Source organism: Talpa europaea (genome assembly GCF_964194135.1).
Source record: "Talpa europaea genome assembly, chromosome: 3".
Taxonomy (NCBI): domain Eukaryota; kingdom Metazoa; phylum Chordata; class Mammalia; order Eulipotyphla; family Talpidae; genus Talpa; species Talpa europaea.
This window is the reverse complement of record NC_140069.1, coordinates 51,646,837-51,667,414: the sequence shown is the minus strand read 5'-3', so window position 1 is coordinate 51,667,414 and position 20,578 is coordinate 51,646,837. Positions and strand designations below refer to the sequence as shown.

The window sequence follows — 20,578 nt, the reverse complement described above, 5'->3', positions numbered from 1 at the left end:
ACATACTACAGTAAGTTAATTACCAAAAGTCCTAGTCTATCCTTTACCATACTTTTACTCCTTTTATCCCTCCCTTTCCTTTTTGTTTATCACTAATATTATCGAATAGTCTAAAAAGTTTTTATTTAGTTCCTTTTATTTTAGTTCCTTTCTCATCCTCTTTAACAAAAAATTTTATTTGTTACGTCATAAATAACATGGCTTTTGCTTCCATGTCTACATAATTTTGCTGTCACTGTATTTCCTTAAAACATACTGAAAAAATTTACATGCAAATATATACTGCAACCAAAAGTTATTAATGACTCCTACCTTAAACATGGGTCTCACGTGTTCCAAATGTGTTGCACTTGTAAAAGGTGCCTGAACATGGCTCACGGCCTCCATGAGTGCCTTAGCTGTCTTGGCCATCTGTTCCATTTCTAAATTATACAGAAGTCTTCTTTGTTTTTCACTGGCTACATCTGAAACAACAAATACTATTAGGATTTAAAATAATACAAAGCACTTTTAAATGCTGTTTTGATATCTTAGGAAAAAATAAGCAACACCAATTAATACTAACTAAAAATAATCTTAAGTGCAAAAAAAAGGTCACATAATGCAGAATTCTACTTATATGAAATATCCAGAGTAGGTAAATCCATACAAACAGAAAGCAGATTGGTGGCTGCAAGAAGCTTAGGGGCATGGAGAGGAGAAGATAGAGAAGTAGGCAAGGGATGGGTGAAGGACAAAGGGAAGGCATATGTAGTAAATATGATACAGGGTTTTATTTTGGGGTGATGAAAATATCTTGGAACTAGATAGTGAAGTGCTTGCATAATGCTGAATATAGTAAATGCCATGGTTCACTTTAAAATGGCTACTTTTACATGAATTTCACCTCAAAAATGAAAAATAAAAATCCTCAACTAGGAGTCGGGGATAAATGAAAAACCTATGAAAAGAGAAGCATTTTTACCATTCTGCCACAATGAACACATTAGGGAAACAACTCAGTTATGGGGTAGTTAAGATAAATTAATGGGCAATGGCATCCTTGTGTGAAACATGCCTGAACAAAAAATACAAACAGATCATCAAGGTACATAATAACTATCATTAGAATAAATAATGATTTATTCCAAAGGAAATGAGAATTTCTTTTAAGAACCTATGGTTTTTCTCCTAAAGAATCAGGATTCAATTAATCTATATACTTACTTTGTTTACTTGATTTTGTAGGGATTGTTAGTTCTTTTGTTTCTTTCATTGATATCTTTTTTCCAGCTATTTCATTATAAATGGCTGATAGATACTCTTCAGGAAGATCTTTACTATCATTGATACCTCTGTTCATCTTAATGTATTGTTCCTTTGTCATTTTATTTTTAACCTAGAAATAAAAAATGGCTCTAATTATGAAAATTTAACATAAAACACTTGTTGCACAAATTTATCTTACTCTGATGTGCATGAGCAATTTATAACAAGAAAATAGGCATACTAATGATTTTTTTAATCTAATAAAATCTTACTGATTTACCACTGGCATACAATACTATATAAATTAAGGGGGCAAATCTTTATCTCTATATGTGTATAAATCTCACCTCATCAACCACAAAAGTTCTAGTGCCCTTCCCACTACCAGGTTGCCACCTACTACCCATGCCTCCCAGTCCCTTCCTTTATGAGCCTATACCTCTGCTAACCACTACATATTTCACAGAATCTAAGTTATTTTTGCCAACATTTGTTAGTTTGTTTGCTTTGACTATTTATAGTCCATATGTGAGAGAAACCATCCAATAATTATCTTACACTTTCTGATTTACAGAACTATTTATTTTTGTCAAAGGTTTAAGCATTCCAGCCAAGTTTTTAAAAAGGAACAATTATTAGAAACAAAAAGATTTAAATCATCTTAGTTCAGAAGAACATTAACATATCCTAAATGATTTAATAGTTGGTTTTTTATGAATTCTTAAATGCAAGAATAACAGTAACTGATATTTATTTAAAACCATGTAATAACATCTCTACTGACTCATCAAGGCAGCTGAATTTAGGAAACCTGGGTGATAGCCTTTCAATGCTTTGTTCGGCTTAAGAGTACCCTGAACAGGAATTTCGTACTGTATATCTTGTGAGTCTGTGGAGTATAGTTTTGTATTCTGTAAGATGGCAGTCCTGTTATCAAATTTAGGAACTCACAGAGCTGAAATGTTTATATTTTATATTTCCCTAAACCCAGATGGCCAAAACCCAAAAGTACTATGATGTCTCTGAGAAAACATTTATTTAATTAAATATAGTCATACCACCTTCCATAAAGAATTTGAGAACTCTAAAGAGAAGATCCTGTAAATTTACAATCAAGTACATAGAATAATAACCAAGTATTCAGAAGTTTATAAAAAAAAAAAAACTACAAAGAAACCAGAATTCCCAGCGGATATAACTGGGATACTTACTTAGTTCAGATTACTATGCAAACAGATCATTCTAGAATGTGAGAAAAGGTAGAAGGAATGCTTTTTCTAAATGTAAAATTTAAAATGTAAATGTAAAATTTTATTACCATGAAAGTTTCCAAATGTAATCTATTATTATTCAAAGGAATAAAGCACTATCATGCTACAACCTTAAATACAACCTCAAAAACTCAGCTTGAGTCACAGCACTAAAAAATATACAAAAAAATGGAAACTATTTCACTTGAAAGTTCTGATGAATGTCAAAAAATATTGACCAAAATAATAAGCAACACAAGTTCTGTCCATTAAGAGGCTAAAAGAAAAAACACCTAGAAATTTTTGCATGGCCATATGGCAGAGAAATTTTAGCATCATGCCATCAGATACAGAGAGAAGTCTTCACAGAAAATCTGAAGTAGCAGTAAAGTATGTTTGCAGACCTTGGTTGGAGGGTTGGGGTGAAAGCTGCCAGGAAGTGGGAGTAGGGAATACATTAATCTCAGGTACCCAAAATAAAAATACACTGCTAGACCACTTCTGCCATAGTGAGATTCTAGAAGTAAAGCATTACCCTACTTTTCTTCTCCTCATTATCTTTCTTTTTTTTTTTTAAAGATTTATTTTTTTTTTATACAAGCACTGGGTACAGTCCAGAAGCGCAGGAGGGTGAGAGAATTCACCAGAGCCAGAGCAGGGAGCAGAACAGGCAGACTGACGAAATACACTGCTGAGGGGAGCAGCGGGCGGCAGGAGAAGTCTGCGTGCAATGTGGGACCCTCACTCGGCAGCTGGGGATCGAACCGGCGCTGCAGAGGGTGCAGGCAGCTTCGCAGCCCAGTGCTCAACCGTTGTGCCACCAGGGGAGGCCCGCCTCATTATCTTTTATGGACATCCATTGTCTTTAATGGACTGTATATGGAGATATAAAATATAAACATTTCAGCTGTAAGTTCCTAACTTAATTTAGGCTTTTAAAAAAAGCCTAGTTTTAATGCTTAAACCTTTTAAAGCCAATTGTTACTACTGATGAGGATAATGCACATTAAGAAAAAAATGTATTCTATCCCTAGAGGAGGGGTCAAAACAGAAGGAAGAGCATAAGAGACTGTGGTGAGGGATCACAGGGACACTGGTCATAGAAGAACTACAGGGACTTCACCTGAGGGGAGAAATCAAATACTGTCCCAAAATTAATAATGATGTAAGAAAAATAAATTTTTTTTAAAAGTAATATATTCTAAATAAACCTCAAATTAAAATAATTCACTGACACACTCTATATAAAAGTCAGTCTATAGTATTCTAGGTGAGAAAGGCAGACGAATGACTTATTAAATTTCACTATTACTTAACTTTGAAAACAACTAAGGATAAAAAGAGCTAATTTTAAGAGAATTCTTTTTAAAGTTACAGGTACTGTTTAAAGCTTATGTCATTTGTAACAGTTCGTATTGTCCTGAACCATGAATCACATGGGGATAAAATTATGGGTTTAATTTTCTAACAGGCCACTTCCCCTTCACAGGAACTCATAAGCTGTTCTACAGGCTGCATATAAGCACAGCATGCAAGCAGCAGTTTGACCAGTAACAGTATGACTAAAAGCAAGTAACCATTGCTAGGACTGACTCCAAGCACATGTTCTACAGACAAGAATTAGTACAATGAAAACAGAACACTTCTCAAAACAAAGTTCCCTAACTAGAATGTGTTTGGAAACTTGTTACAACCTGGGTACTATGAAAGGACATTTAAAGAAAAAAAAACTTCAATATTTCTTCAAAATAACTTGGATGAGAATTTCCATATATATGAAGAAATATTACACAGATATAACACTGACAATTTATAAAACCAAAATCTTTCAGCCTTGAAATTGGGTTGCTTATACTACACACTGCATTAGTATCTCAAAGGTAAATATTAAATAATTAAAATCATGAGTGAGGGCCTCCCCGGTGGCGCAGCGGTTGAGTGCTGGGTTGCGAAGCTGCCCGCGATCTCTGCGGTGCTGGTTCGATCCCCGGCTGCTCCCCAGCCACCGGAGGAGGGTCCCACATGGCGCGCAGACCTCTCCTGCCGCCCGCTGCTCCCCTCAGCAGTGTACTTTGGTCCTTCTGCCTGCTCTGAACCCCGCTCTGGCTCTGGTGAATTCTCTCACCCTCCCGCACTTCTGACTGTACCCAGTGCATGTATAAACAAACAAACAAACAAACAAATAAATAAATAACATGCCTCTATAATAAAAAAAAAAATTATAAAAAAAATAAAAAAAAAATAAAATCATGAGTGATTTTAAAAAGCTGTCTATGTAAAATCAAGTAAATTCTTTGTAAATATGAAGCTGATGAATTCTGGTGTTTGGTATATACTTTTCATATCAACCCTGCCCTTAGTATTTCAATATACACAGAAAGAAATTCCTATATTGCAAAGTTTAATCCCAAGCTTTAAATAAATTTTAATCTTTTTCAATATATCCCAGATCAGTAATAAGGACTTAGTTTATTTCACATTCTTTTTTTTAAATTTTTTTATTTCACATTCTAAGAATATAGTTAGTTGTTTATCCCTAATATGTACTAAGAAATTCCTACAAGTAGTTTATTTTTTTTTTTAAGATTTTTAATTTATTCATGCATACAAGAACCTGGGTACAGGCCAGATGTACCAGAGGGTGAGAGGATTCACCAGAGACAGAGCAGGGAGCAAAACAGGCAGACCAATGAAATACACTGCTGAGGGGAGCAAGCGGGCGAGACAGGAGAGGTCTGCTGCGACGGCCGGCTGCAATCGAACCCGCGCTGCAGAGGCTCGGACAGCTTCCCAGCACTGCGCTCAACTGCCTGCGCCACCACGGGCGGCCCACAAATAGTTTAATTTATAAAGATAATTTTCCACCAAGGATTCCTTCCTAGCATGTTTTTGGCTACAAAGCATAAAATACCTAAACCTTTAAAAATAACTTTTTGCTAGTTCGATTCCCGGCTACCAGCGAGGGTCCCACATGGTGCGACAGACCTCTCCTGCCGTGCCCGCTGCTCCCCTCAGCAGTGTATTTCGTCAGTCTGCCTGTTCTGTTCCCCTGCTCTGGCTCTGGTGAATTCTCTCACCCTCCCATGCTTCTGACTGTACCCAGTGCTTGTATAAATAAATAAATCTTTAAAAAAAAAAAAGAAAGAAGAAAAAAATAAAAATCTCTTAAAAAAAAAAATAACTTTTTGCTAGTGGATAGCAGAAATCTACCTCCTTAATAATTTAAGAAGGAATTATGAATTTTATGAGGCAAATGAAATCTAAATAATTCCCATATCTGCTGTTTTAAAATGTTAAAATTTTTAGGTGTAATGATAGTATTTATTTTTAAATAGATCATTTACCTTTCAGAGATATATGCTGAAATAAATACTTATAAAATGACTTGATAGTTTGGATTTGCTTCAAAATGATTTGGGAGAGTGAGGCAATACAAATGGAATAAGCCTGGTCATAAGTTGGTACCTGTGGAAGCTGGGTGATGAGCACATGAAGGATCACTATACTAATCACTCAACTGTTTAAGTTTGAAGGATAGAAATACAAGACAGTTTATACAGTGTTTTTCTATGTTGTGGTAGGTATAGGAAAACCCTGACCATCATCTTAGTTTAAAATGTATCTTATGCTTTCTATAGCTATCAATCTAATGCATGAATACACATTTATTTTATAGCTATCTAAAAGTCTAAATAGAATCGCTGCAGAAACTGAATTTTAAAATGTACAATACCCCAAATTACTCATTGAATTCAAAAGAACAACATAATTTAATAATTTATACTATTTAGTCTAAAACTGGCCTAAAAGAAAACATACCTGTGGACTGTGTAGATCTGTGGTCAGCATGATAATTGAGTAAGCCAAAACATAAGCAGTATCTGCACTAGCAAAAAGGGTTTGTCTGGAAAAGTAAATGTTATCATGTCAAAACTTATTGTTTTAAAGTTTCATTTAAATTAGTAACTTCAGACCCCACAGCACTTTTAATTTATTCTCTCAAGATTAATGTATCATTTTAATTATAACCTCTTATGGAACTGTCTTACCATTTCCAGATGGTAGCCACTCTTAGTTCTCTGAAGGCAGGGATTATTAATCTTTTAGAGCTCACTAGCATAGTCTCTTTGATATAGCTGGTAACCAGTAATTACTTTTAATGTGAAACTTACCCTTGATTGCATTCTAGGTATCTTGCAGCAAATTTTTCCATTAATCGATCAATTTTCTGAGCCTCCCCTGGAAGGCGGAATCCTTCCAGAAACATGCGAAGGGCTGAAACAAAGTCCTTTCCTGAAAAGTCATGTTGGTCCACATATGCATACATGACTTCTTTGTTAAATTTATCATTATCTCCAAGGAACTCACCCACCTGAGTCTAAAGAATAGAAAATAGAAATTGGTATTCTAATAGAATGTTGTATTTGCCACATAGCCATTTAAAAAGCAGAAAAGTTTATAAGAGCCATAGGTTTCAACTAGAGGGTATAATTATTTCAAACATGAAATTAAAAGTTAAATGTGTTTATAAAAACAAAGAAATCAAGATACTGTTTTGAATTTATAAAATTCAAGAGCAAAATTAATAATCTAGGTTATTCTGTCAAGTTTATTTATCTACTTAAGAATGTATTTTAAATGGGTAACAATATATATCTTTAACTTAAAAAAGGAATTTTATAGACAAAGTTAGAATGAAATAAAATAATATTCTTACAGAGTCTAATCTTTCCTCTTGGTGTAAAAATTGGGCAATATCTTCAGGTGTAGTGCCAAGCATTCCTTGTTCCTGGAGGTATTGTATTCCTCTCTTTGGTTTCTTATTAAATCTAGGTAGCATTAAAGTTCATAGGAACATTAGAAATAGAAAACCATTTGTAGCCCCCCAAAAGATGTTAACTACAGTAAATTTTCTAACACTATCCAGAAAATGGAAACTTTAAACACAAATAATTCATGAATAAACAAAAATTTACATTATGTGATGTTTATTTTTGTCTTAGAAAAAAAGTGTCAAATGGAAAGCCATCTTTAACACTGATATGGCTCATTTCAGACTACTTGAGACAACACCATATAGTAGATACACTTTGAATAAGGACATAAATACCAAACAACTCATACTTTTAATATATATTAATCTTAACTAAGGCATAATGTTGGAGTAATTTTGGATCATTCTATGTATATGCATTTTTTTAATTCTTAATTTTCCTGCTTTTTAAGTATAGAACTTAGTAACAGTGACTGTTTTAACTACAATCTGGTAGCATTATTTCCTTTATCAAAAAATGTCTCAATATCCAACGTTTTCAGAATAAAATTCAACTGAGTACAATGATACACCAACCTTCCTCACCTTGGGATAGCTCCAGTTTATCTCTCATCCCTCCTCCGATCTACTCCCATTTATCCATTTATCCATCTCATTCCCAAAACATAATGCATCTGCAGAATATTTTCTCTACATGCTTTAGCAATACTCCCTTAAAATGCAGCCCTTTACCTGCTCCATTCACTGGGTATATCTTTCCAAAAATAATAATAATAATAATACAGCTCCTTTGCTTAAAATCCTTCAATAACACATCAAAAAACTCCTTTCTAAGGAGAAAAAGACCATCAGTAATCTGGAAGCAACTCAAAGCTCTTATCTTACCTCCTGCTATTAGCTCTCCTCCTCCCCCACCACTATGTTGAACAGCAGTCCTCAAATGTTCTCCTTTTCCTCTGTGCTGCTGCATATACCATTCTTTGCCCTAAATGTTCTTCCCTGTTCTGGTCTAATGATTCTCCTAATTCAATCATCATCACATACATAAATTAAAACCACTTTTTCACTAAAATAGCCCATACTCTCTAAGCAGCTCTCATTCTAATAGAAGAGACACAGTTTTCAAAAATTATAAAAATGCAAAAAAATTTATTCACAAGGTAAGAAAATAACATAGCAAAAGGAAGTGACTAACTCAGAAATGGTAAGATCTATTTCCTAGGGATGTAGGTCTCTATGGGACTAAGTTTTGAAAATAAGATTACATTTTTATAAACAAAGATTACATAATATACATAAAAGCATAAAACAGGATATTATAATAAGTACAAGTATGCTCTGCATTGTTGGAATAATGATGCGAAACGGAAATGGTAGGTGGTAAAACACAGTCCAGCAGATCAAAACCATGGAGGGGATCACATGCTATTACATGAAGGTTGGCTTTATCTATGAGCAAGCGAGGGGAGAAAGAGAAGTAGACTTTTATTCAAGAAAGACTACTGTACCTTTGAGTGAAAAAAGAACAGAGAACAAATAAGACCAAAGAAAGTTAAGACAATAAAAGATTATAGTAGTCAAGGCACAAAGTGGTGATAGTTTGACTTGAAAGAACAGATGAGGGAGATGAAGAGAACAGAATAAATACAGAAATATTTAGGAATATAATAAAGAGAATTTAAGTGACTTATTAGAAACACAGGGAAAAATCTAAGGTAACTCCAGATTCTTGATTATACATATAGTAACATACTGGGGTTACTCACCTAAGTAAGAAATACAGTAACAACAGGGATTTCAGTTTGTCTTTTGTTTTGGAAGGACTATTGGAGAGTTGATTACAGAGACTGATAAATGTGGTTATGGACATGATGAGTCTGAGAAGTTATGCAATATTCCATTGGAGATATCTAACAGGCAATTACAGATGAGAGTCTGGATTTCAGTAGAGGTATTTGTGTTAAAAATAATACTTCAGAATTGTCAGACTTTCAGCACGTAGCATGAAAAGAACATGATCTTATAAAGATCTCACTGCTCCAACATACTAGATCTTGAGCCTAGTAGAATTTGGGTTTTTTAAGAACCAAGAGCTATTTCATTCATAAAGTTTCCCCATGACCTCGCATATGTCTGGAATGAATGGTACACTCTGAAAAATACTGGCTGAAAAATCAGAATGAGTGAAGTACTGGTGGCTATTTCCATAGGCAATTTTGCAAGACTATGTTAAAAAAGGGACACTTGAACGTTCACATATCTGACTTAATATGAAATACTTTACAGTGACAGTAGAAAACCAAGTAAACATCCAGTTTACAGTAACTAGATTCATGGAAAAAGGTCAACAAATGCAAGTTTCCCTGTACCATCTCTTGGAAAAAACAAACTGGCAGTAAGAGGAAGGAAAGTAGAATGACAGCGAATACAGACAGGAGCAGGCTAACAAGCAGTTTAGTGAAAAAACTGACTTCAAAGATCAGAGTCTGGCAGAATTATTAGGTTGGAAAGAGGGTCTCACATTTATTAACACAGAAAAACGAAATCAGTAACAACGGGAATAGTATAATTATACTCCAATTGGAGAAAATATAAAACTTATAAAGAAGTTGCATAATTTTTTTGAAGCATCACTTGCTTAGGAAATATAATGAGGGGTTTCATAACTGAGCTAACGGCAAAACTGCAACAACAATGTTCATCAACAGCATATGAAATATGATGCACAATTAACTTAAAGTGTATTGCAAGAGTCTGTTTGGGCTAGGCTGCAAAGAGCAAGAGAAACTGAAAAAAGAGCCACTAGAAGTCTTGGATACAGGAGACCTACACCCCATTTTACTCACTGAAAGGTGGTTTTAAGAAGGGAATAAAAAAAGAATCTGAAGATTTAGAGAAACCCTGGGCAAGGGTGTCATTGTACTAGTGGAGGGATGGATAGTAACATTTCTCCTTAAAATAGACACTCACAAATCTATCCCTTGTTCTATTATTTCTTTTTGTTGTTTTAGGACCTCAAATTGCTCTGGATTATCAGTGCCAGACATCTGTGTACTGTAGCTGCCTATTCCTGATGATGACGTTGACTCCAGAGAATTTAAACTTCCATATCTGTTTATTGTCTCAGGGTGTTTGATTTCACTTGTCTCTTGCTCTGAGGGTTTTTCCTGACCTGTGAATAGAAAAACTGATGCAGTATTCTATTAAAGAAAAAAATAAAAGATAAAAAAATTCTGAATAAAGCAAGAGGTTTTCAATGTTGATTTGATATGTAGTTAACATAAAATATTAGGTGCCATAATAGACAATACACTGTGATATAAAAACACAGAAGAACACGAGAAGTTCTTTTTGCAGTTGCAATACTAACTATCCAACTGATTTCTCATCTCAGCTTATGGCTCTTGAGGAATAGTTTTCCCTCTAAGTACTCTTGACTAAGTCATACTAGGTTAGCTCTGTAGTTATGAGATTTTCTCTAAAAGTAACCATCAGACACAAATGAACAATTCAATCTTCTTAAAACACAATAGCTTTTATGATGTTTCTTCTATAATTATTCTTTAACAAGTTGTATAAATAGGCTTCAATCTAATATTCAAAATAGTTTAGGAAAACTTAGAAAAAAGTTTGTATAACTAAAATCAGGAAATTCATAATTTAAAGCCAGTTATTTACTCATAGAGACTAGTTCTTCAACAGTTAAATGATTAAAAACATCATAAAACTGGTTTATTGTCATCTGCAACTATCTTCCTTTTTCTTAAAATGATAAATTAACTCAAAATATCACCTTACCGAGAGTTGTTTGGGAATTGGGATTCACATACTGATCCTTGCTCCATTCAACCATGCACTTCAAAATCGACACTAAGCATTCTAAACCTTTTTTCCTCAGGCTCAATTCCTAGAAAATAATTCATAAAAATAAAAACAAACATCCCTTTTAAGAAAAACAGCTCTTCCTTAAAGTTTAAATTTGAAATACGTTCATAAAAGTTCTTACCTGCATATTACTCATACCAAGTTCTTGACTGCCACGTCCTTGAGCAATTTTTGACAGATCATTCACTAGTCTTTCAAAAATATTTGCTGCATTTAAGTCACAGTCGTAATTTACATAAATATCCACTACACTCTGAGCATCTGCAACAATACATGATACTGACTCTAACAAAAGGCATCTAGTATAAATTTATATTTGGTGTTTTAAATATTTCATAATGAAAGAGAAAATGAAGAAGATAATTTCAAATACCTGCACAAATCCTTGTAAGTGTCTGAATAACCATCCATTTGTGGTCAAATGAGCTGGTAGAGGTTTCCAAAATATATAAGAAAATTTCTTTAAAGAATACCTGTGATTAGAGGAAAACCTATTTAAAATATGTGATCATTTTTAAATATTCCCAAAATGTAGAGCAGAACTTAGGACCCTAAGCTCTTCTGGAGTTCAACTCCTCTAGAGTTCCATCTCTGAAACATTATCAATCAAATAACAAGGGTGTGTGACTTCAACTAGCTCTTGCTTTAAGAGCCCTGAACTTCACAAGTGACTGTGACTTAAGAGGGAATGACTGAAAAAAAATACACCAAAACCAGCAAATTAACATTTAAACATCTGTATTAGAAATTCAGAAAACTGTTAATAAGATAAATATTTTCTCCTAATTTAGGCGAGATACACTTGTAATGTGCTTTTCTTTCATGTAACTCAACACTTTTCTATTACTTTCATGTTAGTATTTCCTATAGCACTGTAAGGTGTCATAAAGTAGGAACCAAGTCTTTCTTGCTAGGCACTGGGTCCACACTGCATGATACATAGTAGGCATTCAATGACTATTTATGGTAATATGGCTACAGTTCCTAAACACAGCATAAAGAATGCTGTAACAAGCTCAGAAGAGTGCCATTAGAATTTTTGAGAAAATTCAGAGGGTTACACATCTCTTAGACACCTCACAAGACTGTTCTATTTTAATTATATCATACTATGTTACTTTTAATGATATTTTTGGTTTTAGTGGCTGCTATTATAAAAAGTAACACAATAATCAATAAAGAATGGGAAATGAAGGTGGCAAGTGTCCAATTTGATTCCGAAGTATGAAAGGTTGTGCATCTAATAAACACATACATTCCAGTAGTAAATAAGTGTGACTATTCAAGAATGAAAAATGTTTCTATTTATATGTATTTTTTAATGCATACAACATTAAGACAAACCGATATTAAGTTGTTTAATAATTAGAACTGTTAGGTATATCTTTAGGTATAACGTGCACCATGAAAAGATTAGAAACTCTAATGGTACTATGAATTGAGAAAGTTTGGGATGCTCTGATTTATAAAATAAATAAAAAACACAGATTTGGAGAAAGGAAAATAATTTTAGATACTGCCTTTATGGATCATCAAATTATAAGCAAAAACTTATGTTTGTAATTTAAGACACTATACCTATCAACAAGGGCTCTAAAAAAACCCAACACTTTGAAACTAAGCTCTTTAAATGTAATATATATAGAATAGAACCAACATAAGCATTTTGTCTTCACATAACAGATATTCTCTGGAAAAGTTGTGTATAAACTATATTCTCTGGAACATTTAATTAATTTTTTAAAAGATTTACTTATTTATTTATACAAGAACCAGGGTACAGACCAGATGCGTGGGAGGGTGAGAGGATTCACCAGAGACAAAGTGGGGAACAGAACTGGCAGACTGACGAAATACACTGCTGAGGGGAGCAGCGGGCGTGACAGGAGAGGTCTGCCGTGCCATGTGGGACCCTTGCCGGCTGGCCAGGATCGAACCGGAACTGCAGAGGCTGTGGACAGCTTCAAAGCACTGCACTCAACCGCCTGTGCCACCAGGGGAGGCCCCAGACATTTAATTTTATGACCATGGTAAAACGACATTACAGGAACTCTGAAGTGAATATTCTTACCGAAATAAACCTTCACATTAACAATGACAATTTTATTCTGCAAATTCAAGTTTTCATACGTCGTGTTTTCTCCAACTAGAACAGAGGTCATTGTGCACTGAAGTATGTTTAACATTTTCAAAAGGATACCTTAAATTGTTTTATTATCTTAATCTCTCCAAGAGATAAAGGAAAGTGAAATAAACTTAACCTTTTTAGAAAATAGAACATTATAACAGTTTTATAATGAGAATTTATCAGTTATGTGCAGACAGGAAATTTCTTACAAGTATTTTCTTTTAAAGTAATGCTTACAAAAATTATGCACTTCAAATTTACACAAAAATAGTAAATCTCAACTTAAATGATGCTGTGATATCTGATTCCCTAAAAAATTTTTTCAAACAATATGCTAAATAATACTTAAAGTGCAGTGTCTGAATATAGGAAAGTAATTGGATACACAAAGTCTTCCAAAATCACTTATGCCAATTTAAATATTTCAGCATCAAATGAAAGCTGCAAAAATTTCAAGTTTTTTTAAAAGCCTCTTTTCCTTATAGTTCCTGAAGATAATGGGGTAAAAAATCTAAAAATACTAACCATTTCTAGTTTAAATGCCTTGCATTAGTTTAACAGATACTTGGCAAACTTCTAAAATGGGACAACATATAAATACCAGAAATTGTTTCTTATCTGAAAATTTGGGACTCAAATTTTAAAACTTTCCACTTAAAATACAATGGCCATATTCTGTCTCTTTCACATAATGATGTTCAACATGCATTTTAATAATATTGTAGAAGATTAATTATAAAGTATAAATGTGCTCATTTTAATCATCTCAAAACTCTGGGAAAATAATTATTTTTTCTATGAGCTAGTGAGCTATTAGCCGTGAGTTATATAGTTAAATATAAAATTAATATAAAAATTAAACTACAACCTGTATACCATTTCAAAGAACATGAAGATGAAAATGTACTAGCATAAAAATGAATGTTTCTAGGGCCTCCCTGGTGGTGCAGAGGGTTGAGCAAAACGCTGTGAAGCTGTCTGCCAGCCTCTGCACTCGGGTTCAATTCCCGGACAGCCAGGGAGAAACCCAGATGGCACGGCAGACCCCTCCTGCCTCGCCTGCTGCTCTCCTCAGCAGCGTCTTCGGTCCGTGTGCCTGTTCTGCTCCCCGTTCTGTCTCTGGTGAATTCTCGCACCCTCCCGTGCCTCTGACTGTACCCCAGTTCTTGTTTAAATAAATAAATCTTTAAAAATCAATGTTTCTGACAAACGTTGCTAAAGGAAACATCTTAACAAATGACAAGCTCGAAAAAGCATTCTTTAAATAAGTAAAACATAAAATACTATTTTAAAATACTGAATTATTTGAAGGTGGAAAAAAAAAAAGACCAGGAATTGGTACACCTATACACTATATGCAAAATATTTGGAAGATTTTCTAACATAGTTTTGCTCAATCTTTAGAAATACTCTGCAAAGTTTCCAAATATCTTGGGAGAAAACTCTAGGAATATAACACATAATTAAATTTTTAGAAGTTGTAAATCATGAATTTCCATTTTCAATGTAGTAATATATAACCCCAAAATATAATCCTCAATCATCTCACCTCTTTAAAGTGCCAAAGCTTAAAAGAGCTTAAAACCAAGTAGATACAGTATGTATTTAAAACTTTTTATGATAATCAATTCACTATTATATGCCATATTGATAAAGGCAACAGTATTGGGAGGACCAAATTAATTTAAGATAGCTAAAGCATTATTCATTCAACTAATGTAAATTCTTTTGAAGGAAGGGGATGTGTCATAATTTGATTTCACATTCTGAAGACTGACCTGATACTTAACAGGCATATGTTAATTTAATGGATGAATGGAAAAAAAGGGGAGTATGTAATAATATACAACTAAAACTTTACATTCTGAAAAACTTTCCAGTGTTAAAAATCTGATTTAATATGAAACAAAGTATCTAACAATGCCTAAATGCAAAACATACCTCAATCTGCATCTTCAGATGGGTCTTGAAATTTGACAACAAAGTAAGAAATATGGAAAGAGAAAGTTCAAAAACCTCTGGAACAGATGAGACTCCATTTTTTGAGAGTGCAACACACAGATACTGTTTAATAGCATTAATAAACATTTCATTTGTTCTGAAAACAGGTCCTGCATTCTGCAGAATAGACAGAAGTAACTGCAATGAAAGAATCTTCGATCGTAACTCATGAGACCTGAAATGGGAAAAAGGCAGAGTACGTGGACAAATTTAAATTAACATCGTGATAATAATAGATCTGTCAAAAGATATTTCCTGGTAAATAACTTGAAAAACTTTCAAATGGAAAAGAACACAAACTACACAAATCCAGCACAAAAACAAGCCATTAAAATTGGGTAGTTCCATTGAGATTTCTATATATCACGTAATTTCACAAATTCTTTAAATGGGAAAGCAATAATTCACATATTGAACATCAACCCATATATTTAACATGTACCTCCTCTGGACAAGAAAAAAATAATATAAAGATGTATGCCTCGCTCCTTTCTTTCACAAGCATATTTTACTTTTTAGAAATCACGAATTTCTTAGAAATGTTGTATTTCATATATTCTGGTTTCAATATATTTTATTCTTACTCATGTTACTCAAAAATACTAAACACTACAGAAAAGCTTTGGGGACATTAACAAGTTATAGCACTACTTCAAGCTTGCTTTTTCAGTAACCTTTTAAAGTTGTTTTCCTTTATTGAAATATTAAAGAGTAGGCTTTAGGGAATTTATTTCTTAGTAGCTTACTCCTCTGTGCTAAGTATCTTTATAATGAAAAGCTCAAAATTTTCTGGTATAAATTTAAAATTTTCCTTAATATACTATACCATATTTGTGATCAACATTTAGCATTTTAATTAACAGATTTCAAAATTTTTCTTCTGTTGAAATAAGCCTCTTAAGCACAACCAAAGAGACTGATCCCAGACAACTTCTCATATGCAGTACACACTTAAATGCTCCAGCAGCTGGTTCTTTTCTTTATTTATCCCAAATGCTGTATTTAGTTACATTTACACAGCATATTAACTGCTTAACTGCTCCTGATTTCCACCTTAAAAATGTTATGGTTATAATTTCAAGCTAATTCAAGAACCTGATTAACAAGGGATATTTAATTTTATATAAATGAGTATCACAAAAGGTATTATTGTCTTTGAAATAAAACTGGAACTAGTAATATCATGGATCATTATGAGAATGTTTCCAAGATAGCTAGCTATTCCTATGAATTTAAAAATAAATGCAGCAAATATAGTATTACAAAAAACGAACAGATAAATCAAGTTAGAAACAGCACGAAGTTAGAATGAATATGTCCAGGAAAATATGAAGTAGGCCATCGATCTCCTGTTTATGCTAAAGTGTTTCAAGGCTATCCTCTACTACTACTACTACTTCCTCCTCTAACCTACATTTATGTCTCTTTTTTGATTAATTTCAATATTAATTATAGCCTGCAGTTTACCATTCTCTGTGCAACAAAAGGCCTTGTATATGTGCTCAAAACAATTAATGGATTTATTCATCCACAAATTTATTATGTACCAGCAATGTAAAGGCATTGATTAATTAATGAAGAAATGATCAAACGGTTGTCTTATGACATAATAAAGTGTATTTCTGAGAGGATGGAAATTTCAGGTCAGCAGTTTTTCATGGGATAGTTTTAAATTATGATTAAACTTCAAAAACATTTCCTGGATCATCATCTTAGGAAGGCCACAATATATAAAGGGAAGCAAGGGCAAAATATATAAATATAAAAGCTCACTGATTTGGGGAGAATATCACTGATGATAAAAAAAACAAATTCTCTTATGGAAGAAGAAAAGTTTCTAGGGATGGAATATTTGATCTCACCCAATATTTGATTCTTATGCTTTATGAACCTGAAGGCCTTTTTTTAAGTTAAAAAATTTCCTGGGCCTCCCTGGTGGTGCATGGGGTTAAGATGCAACCTGTGAAGCTATCCGCAGCCACTGCAGTGCGAGTTTGATCCCCAGCCAGGAGCTACCCACATGACGCAGCAGACCTCTCCTGACTCGCCCACTGCTCCCCTCAGCAGTGTATTTCAGTAGATCTGCCTGTTCTGTTCCCCGCTCTTTCTCTAGTGAGTCCTCTCACCAGCCCTCTGGCCTGTCCCCCAGTTCTTGTATGAATGAATAGATAGATGTTTGAAAAGAAAAAAAAATTTCCTAACGCTTGCTTTAAGTCTACTAAACATTAGGGGTAATAGCAAGTTTACATTATTTCTCATAAAAACACCTTTTGTAATATTCAAGATTTTATCTCCATTAAACTGTTCTTTTATCAGGACTACATGAACTTCTCTCCCACACTAAGTACTGCTCAAAAGTCCTATTTCCTTTTGTGTTCCTTTTATACTTGGCATTTTAAGGAATTCCCTCATTTCTATTTCCAGCATCTTTTCAAATTATGTTTTTTACATTTGATTTGGGAAAACTAAGTATCTGAGGCTTTTAAGGTCATTTTTTAAGTCATGGCAAAAGTGGCCTTTAAGCAGTTAACACCAAAATCTTAAAGTTATCTCCTTTTTAAAATAGGTCTTCATCTTTTTTTTTTTTTAAGATTTATTTTTTATTTATTTATACAAGCACTGGGTACAGTCAGAAGCACGGGAGAGTGAGAGAATTCACCAGAGCCAGAGCAGGGAGCAGAGCAGGCAGAAGGACCGAAGTACACCGCTGAGGGGAGCAGCGGGCGGCAGGAGAGGTCTGCGCATCATGTGGGACCCTCCTCCGGTGGCCGGGGAGCAGCCGGGGATTGAACCGGCACTGCAGAGGCTGCGGGCAGCTTCGCAACCCAGCGCTCAACCGCTGCACCACCGGGGAGAGAATGAGATGTTAAAATTGTTAATTTTTGATTGAAAGTTACTTCTCCCCTCAAAACGACAATAAGAAGTTAAAAATATTTTAAATATATTCTTATAAAATATAGAGGGTATAATCAAGTTTGTATTGTAATCTGAACCTTGAACCTTTTTCTGTAGAGTTTATATTTTCAACTACAGAAGAATAAAATAATATTTGTACATCTAAGGTTTTGAGTCTAAAAAATTTTAGAATTTTAGGATTCTGAATCTAAAAAGACGTTTCACACTGAATCATCTAATAGGTGAGGGAATTATAAAAAATATAACAAACATGGTTTCCCAAAACTAATAAAGTTGTTACTGTACCTTTCTCTAGTTTTCCTTAGTTGACGATTAGAAATTTAAATGCTATAAACAGAATTTTTTAATGAAGTAGGGTTGCTTACATTTCCCCATCAAAGTCATTAAGGCCTTCTCTAAGGTTTTTTTCTCTTGAAAGTTCTCCTAAAATTACCATGCTGTACTACTTCATTTTGCAACATTACAGAGGTAGCCATCTCTTATTAATTCCCAAATTCAATCTCAAGCAAGTATTAGTTGCATTTGAATTATATGAAATGAAAGATATTTGATGATTTAAGAATTATAAAAATAGCACTTTCCTAGGGTTTAAGCTAATATATTTGATGGGAATCTGACAAGGGACTCCTATCTCAAAGTACTTACTGCTCCCTTTGGAGAAAGATATCATCTTAGGAATTTTTCAGATCTTAATGAATGTATGCTATCTATCTTTCTTTTTAAAAAATATCCAAAAGGAAAGTAAAGGACGCTTACACAGACACAAGCCAGCAAAAAGAGCTGCCAATGTATGTCATCTTTCACTATGAATTTTAGGATTATTTCCTTAGATTTTATCACTTTTGGACTAGCAGCTTTCAGAAGCTTAGCATGAGAGCGGAAGGCAGGAAGGATTTCACCAGCTACAAAGTTACTTACAATACTGAAATAAGATTTCCCTCATTCAATATTTGTCAAGCACCTATTATGTGGTCAGTATGCTTTTGGAAATTGTGTAAGATACTGCTCTCTAGCAGTTTTGAAACTCAATGATTTTCTATGTCTTTTATAAAGAAAAATAACATTAAAATACATTTTTGAGTGTCCTATAAGAATGTAAGAAAATCCAAAAACTATTTTACAGTTGGTTTTAAGCTTAAAAGATTGTATTTGTCAGACAGAACAGTTAATTACTTACTTTGGATCTGGTGGTCCATCTGATAGTGGTTTCATTGACAGTTTACACAATGACCTGAATACTAGAAAGGCATCCTTTTGTAAAATGTGGGAAAACTTAGCACCAGGTGAAGGTCCTGAAGAATTTCCAGATTCCTGAACAAGTTAATGTATGATGTAAATAAAGACATTTACCTGGGTAAAATCATTTCAGCCTTCTATATATTTTATTCAATTCAGTTATATGTGGGGTACCCTCACCTACTGGAAAGGGAAGCAAATGAGGGCAAATGAGGAACTGGCCACATGGTTTTTCTTTAATTTGACATGCAACCCCCATCACCTTAAAAAATGCATTCTTTTAAAATAATCCCCATTGCCACCAATTAAAGTCTTAAAATATATGCAGTCCATACTACTACTAACAAAAACTAGCATATCAAGCCCTGACTTCATCCAGTGGCCAAAATTATGCTTTCCACTATTTGCCACTTGATATTTTATGTTTTTGTCCTATTTGATTTATATCTATTCTGCATGAATAGAGAGTGGAGAATGTCATAGCAATGTTTTATAGTTATTAACTAATAAAGGTCAAAAAGGGCATGAAAATTTACCCCTGTGTTAGGGGCCCTGACATTGGGTAGGAAGTCGTCATCTACAAAAGATGAAAACACAAAATACTCTCTCATAGTATTGATTTCATTACAGCCCTGGACAAAGATAAATTTCCCTAGAATTCTGAAAGTTTCTCCCCATGATATGAGAATTATTCTATGAATATGTGATAAAAACATTCAAAGTGGTAATTTAGCTATCAATATATTAAGGGATTAAAAAGTTTTGATTGATAACAATGAGAAAAAAAAAACCCAAGATTTTATTTTCCCAAATTAAAATCAGAGATAAACTGAAAATATTCTATCCCCACCATATTTATACCTGAGTATCATTGGAAGAAACAGACAATCTGTCATCAGGTAAAGATGGTGTATATGCAACAGAAATCGGTGTTCCTGGAATTCCATTTGCTTGAATATTTTCACTGTCAATACCATCCTCTATAGTTCCAATGTTGCCTTCTGCACTTGTATTTATAGTAGTCCTTTCTCCCATATCTAAAATAGAATTAAAAACATATAAATATATCTGGAGTTAACACATGAGTATTTAAAAAGCGTAGAGCATTTAAAATGAAACAGTGGGAAAAAAAGCAATGTA

General features: G+C 33.7%; 1 protein-coding gene across 5 annotated transcripts in view; it reads right to left on the bottom strand.

The window, feature by feature from the left end:
- Positions 1–20,578, bottom strand: part of ARFGEF1 (ARF guanine nucleotide exchange factor 1) — a gene marked incomplete at its 3' end in the record, with an annotated part of 127,536 nt that overhangs the window by 45,790 nt on the left and 61,168 nt on the right. For 4 of the 5 annotated variants that reach the window (XM_084230496.1, XM_084230499.1, XM_084230498.1 and 1 more), the window contains exons 8-19: positions 20,300–20,475; positions 19,380–19,513; positions 15,227–15,461; positions 11,531–11,630; positions 11,279–11,418; positions 11,066–11,179; positions 10,243–10,439; positions 7,216–7,327; positions 6,671–6,876; positions 6,318–6,402; positions 1,207–1,378; positions 313–464 (exon numbers count right to left, since the gene is read on the bottom strand). In XM_084230496.1, the coding sequence (XP_084086622.1) occupies positions 313–464; positions 1,207–1,378; positions 6,318–6,402; positions 6,671–6,876; positions 7,216–7,327; positions 10,243–10,439; positions 11,066–11,179; positions 11,279–11,418; positions 11,531–11,630; positions 15,227–15,461; positions 19,380–19,513; positions 20,300–20,475 (1,823 nt within the window). The remainder of the gene's footprint in view (positions 1–312; positions 465–1,206; positions 1,379–6,317; positions 6,403–6,670; positions 6,877–7,215; positions 7,328–10,242; positions 10,440–11,065; positions 11,180–11,278; positions 11,419–11,530; positions 11,631–15,226; positions 15,462–19,379; positions 19,514–20,299; positions 20,476–20,578) is intronic. The other variant, XM_084230497.1, reaches the window with a different exon arrangement.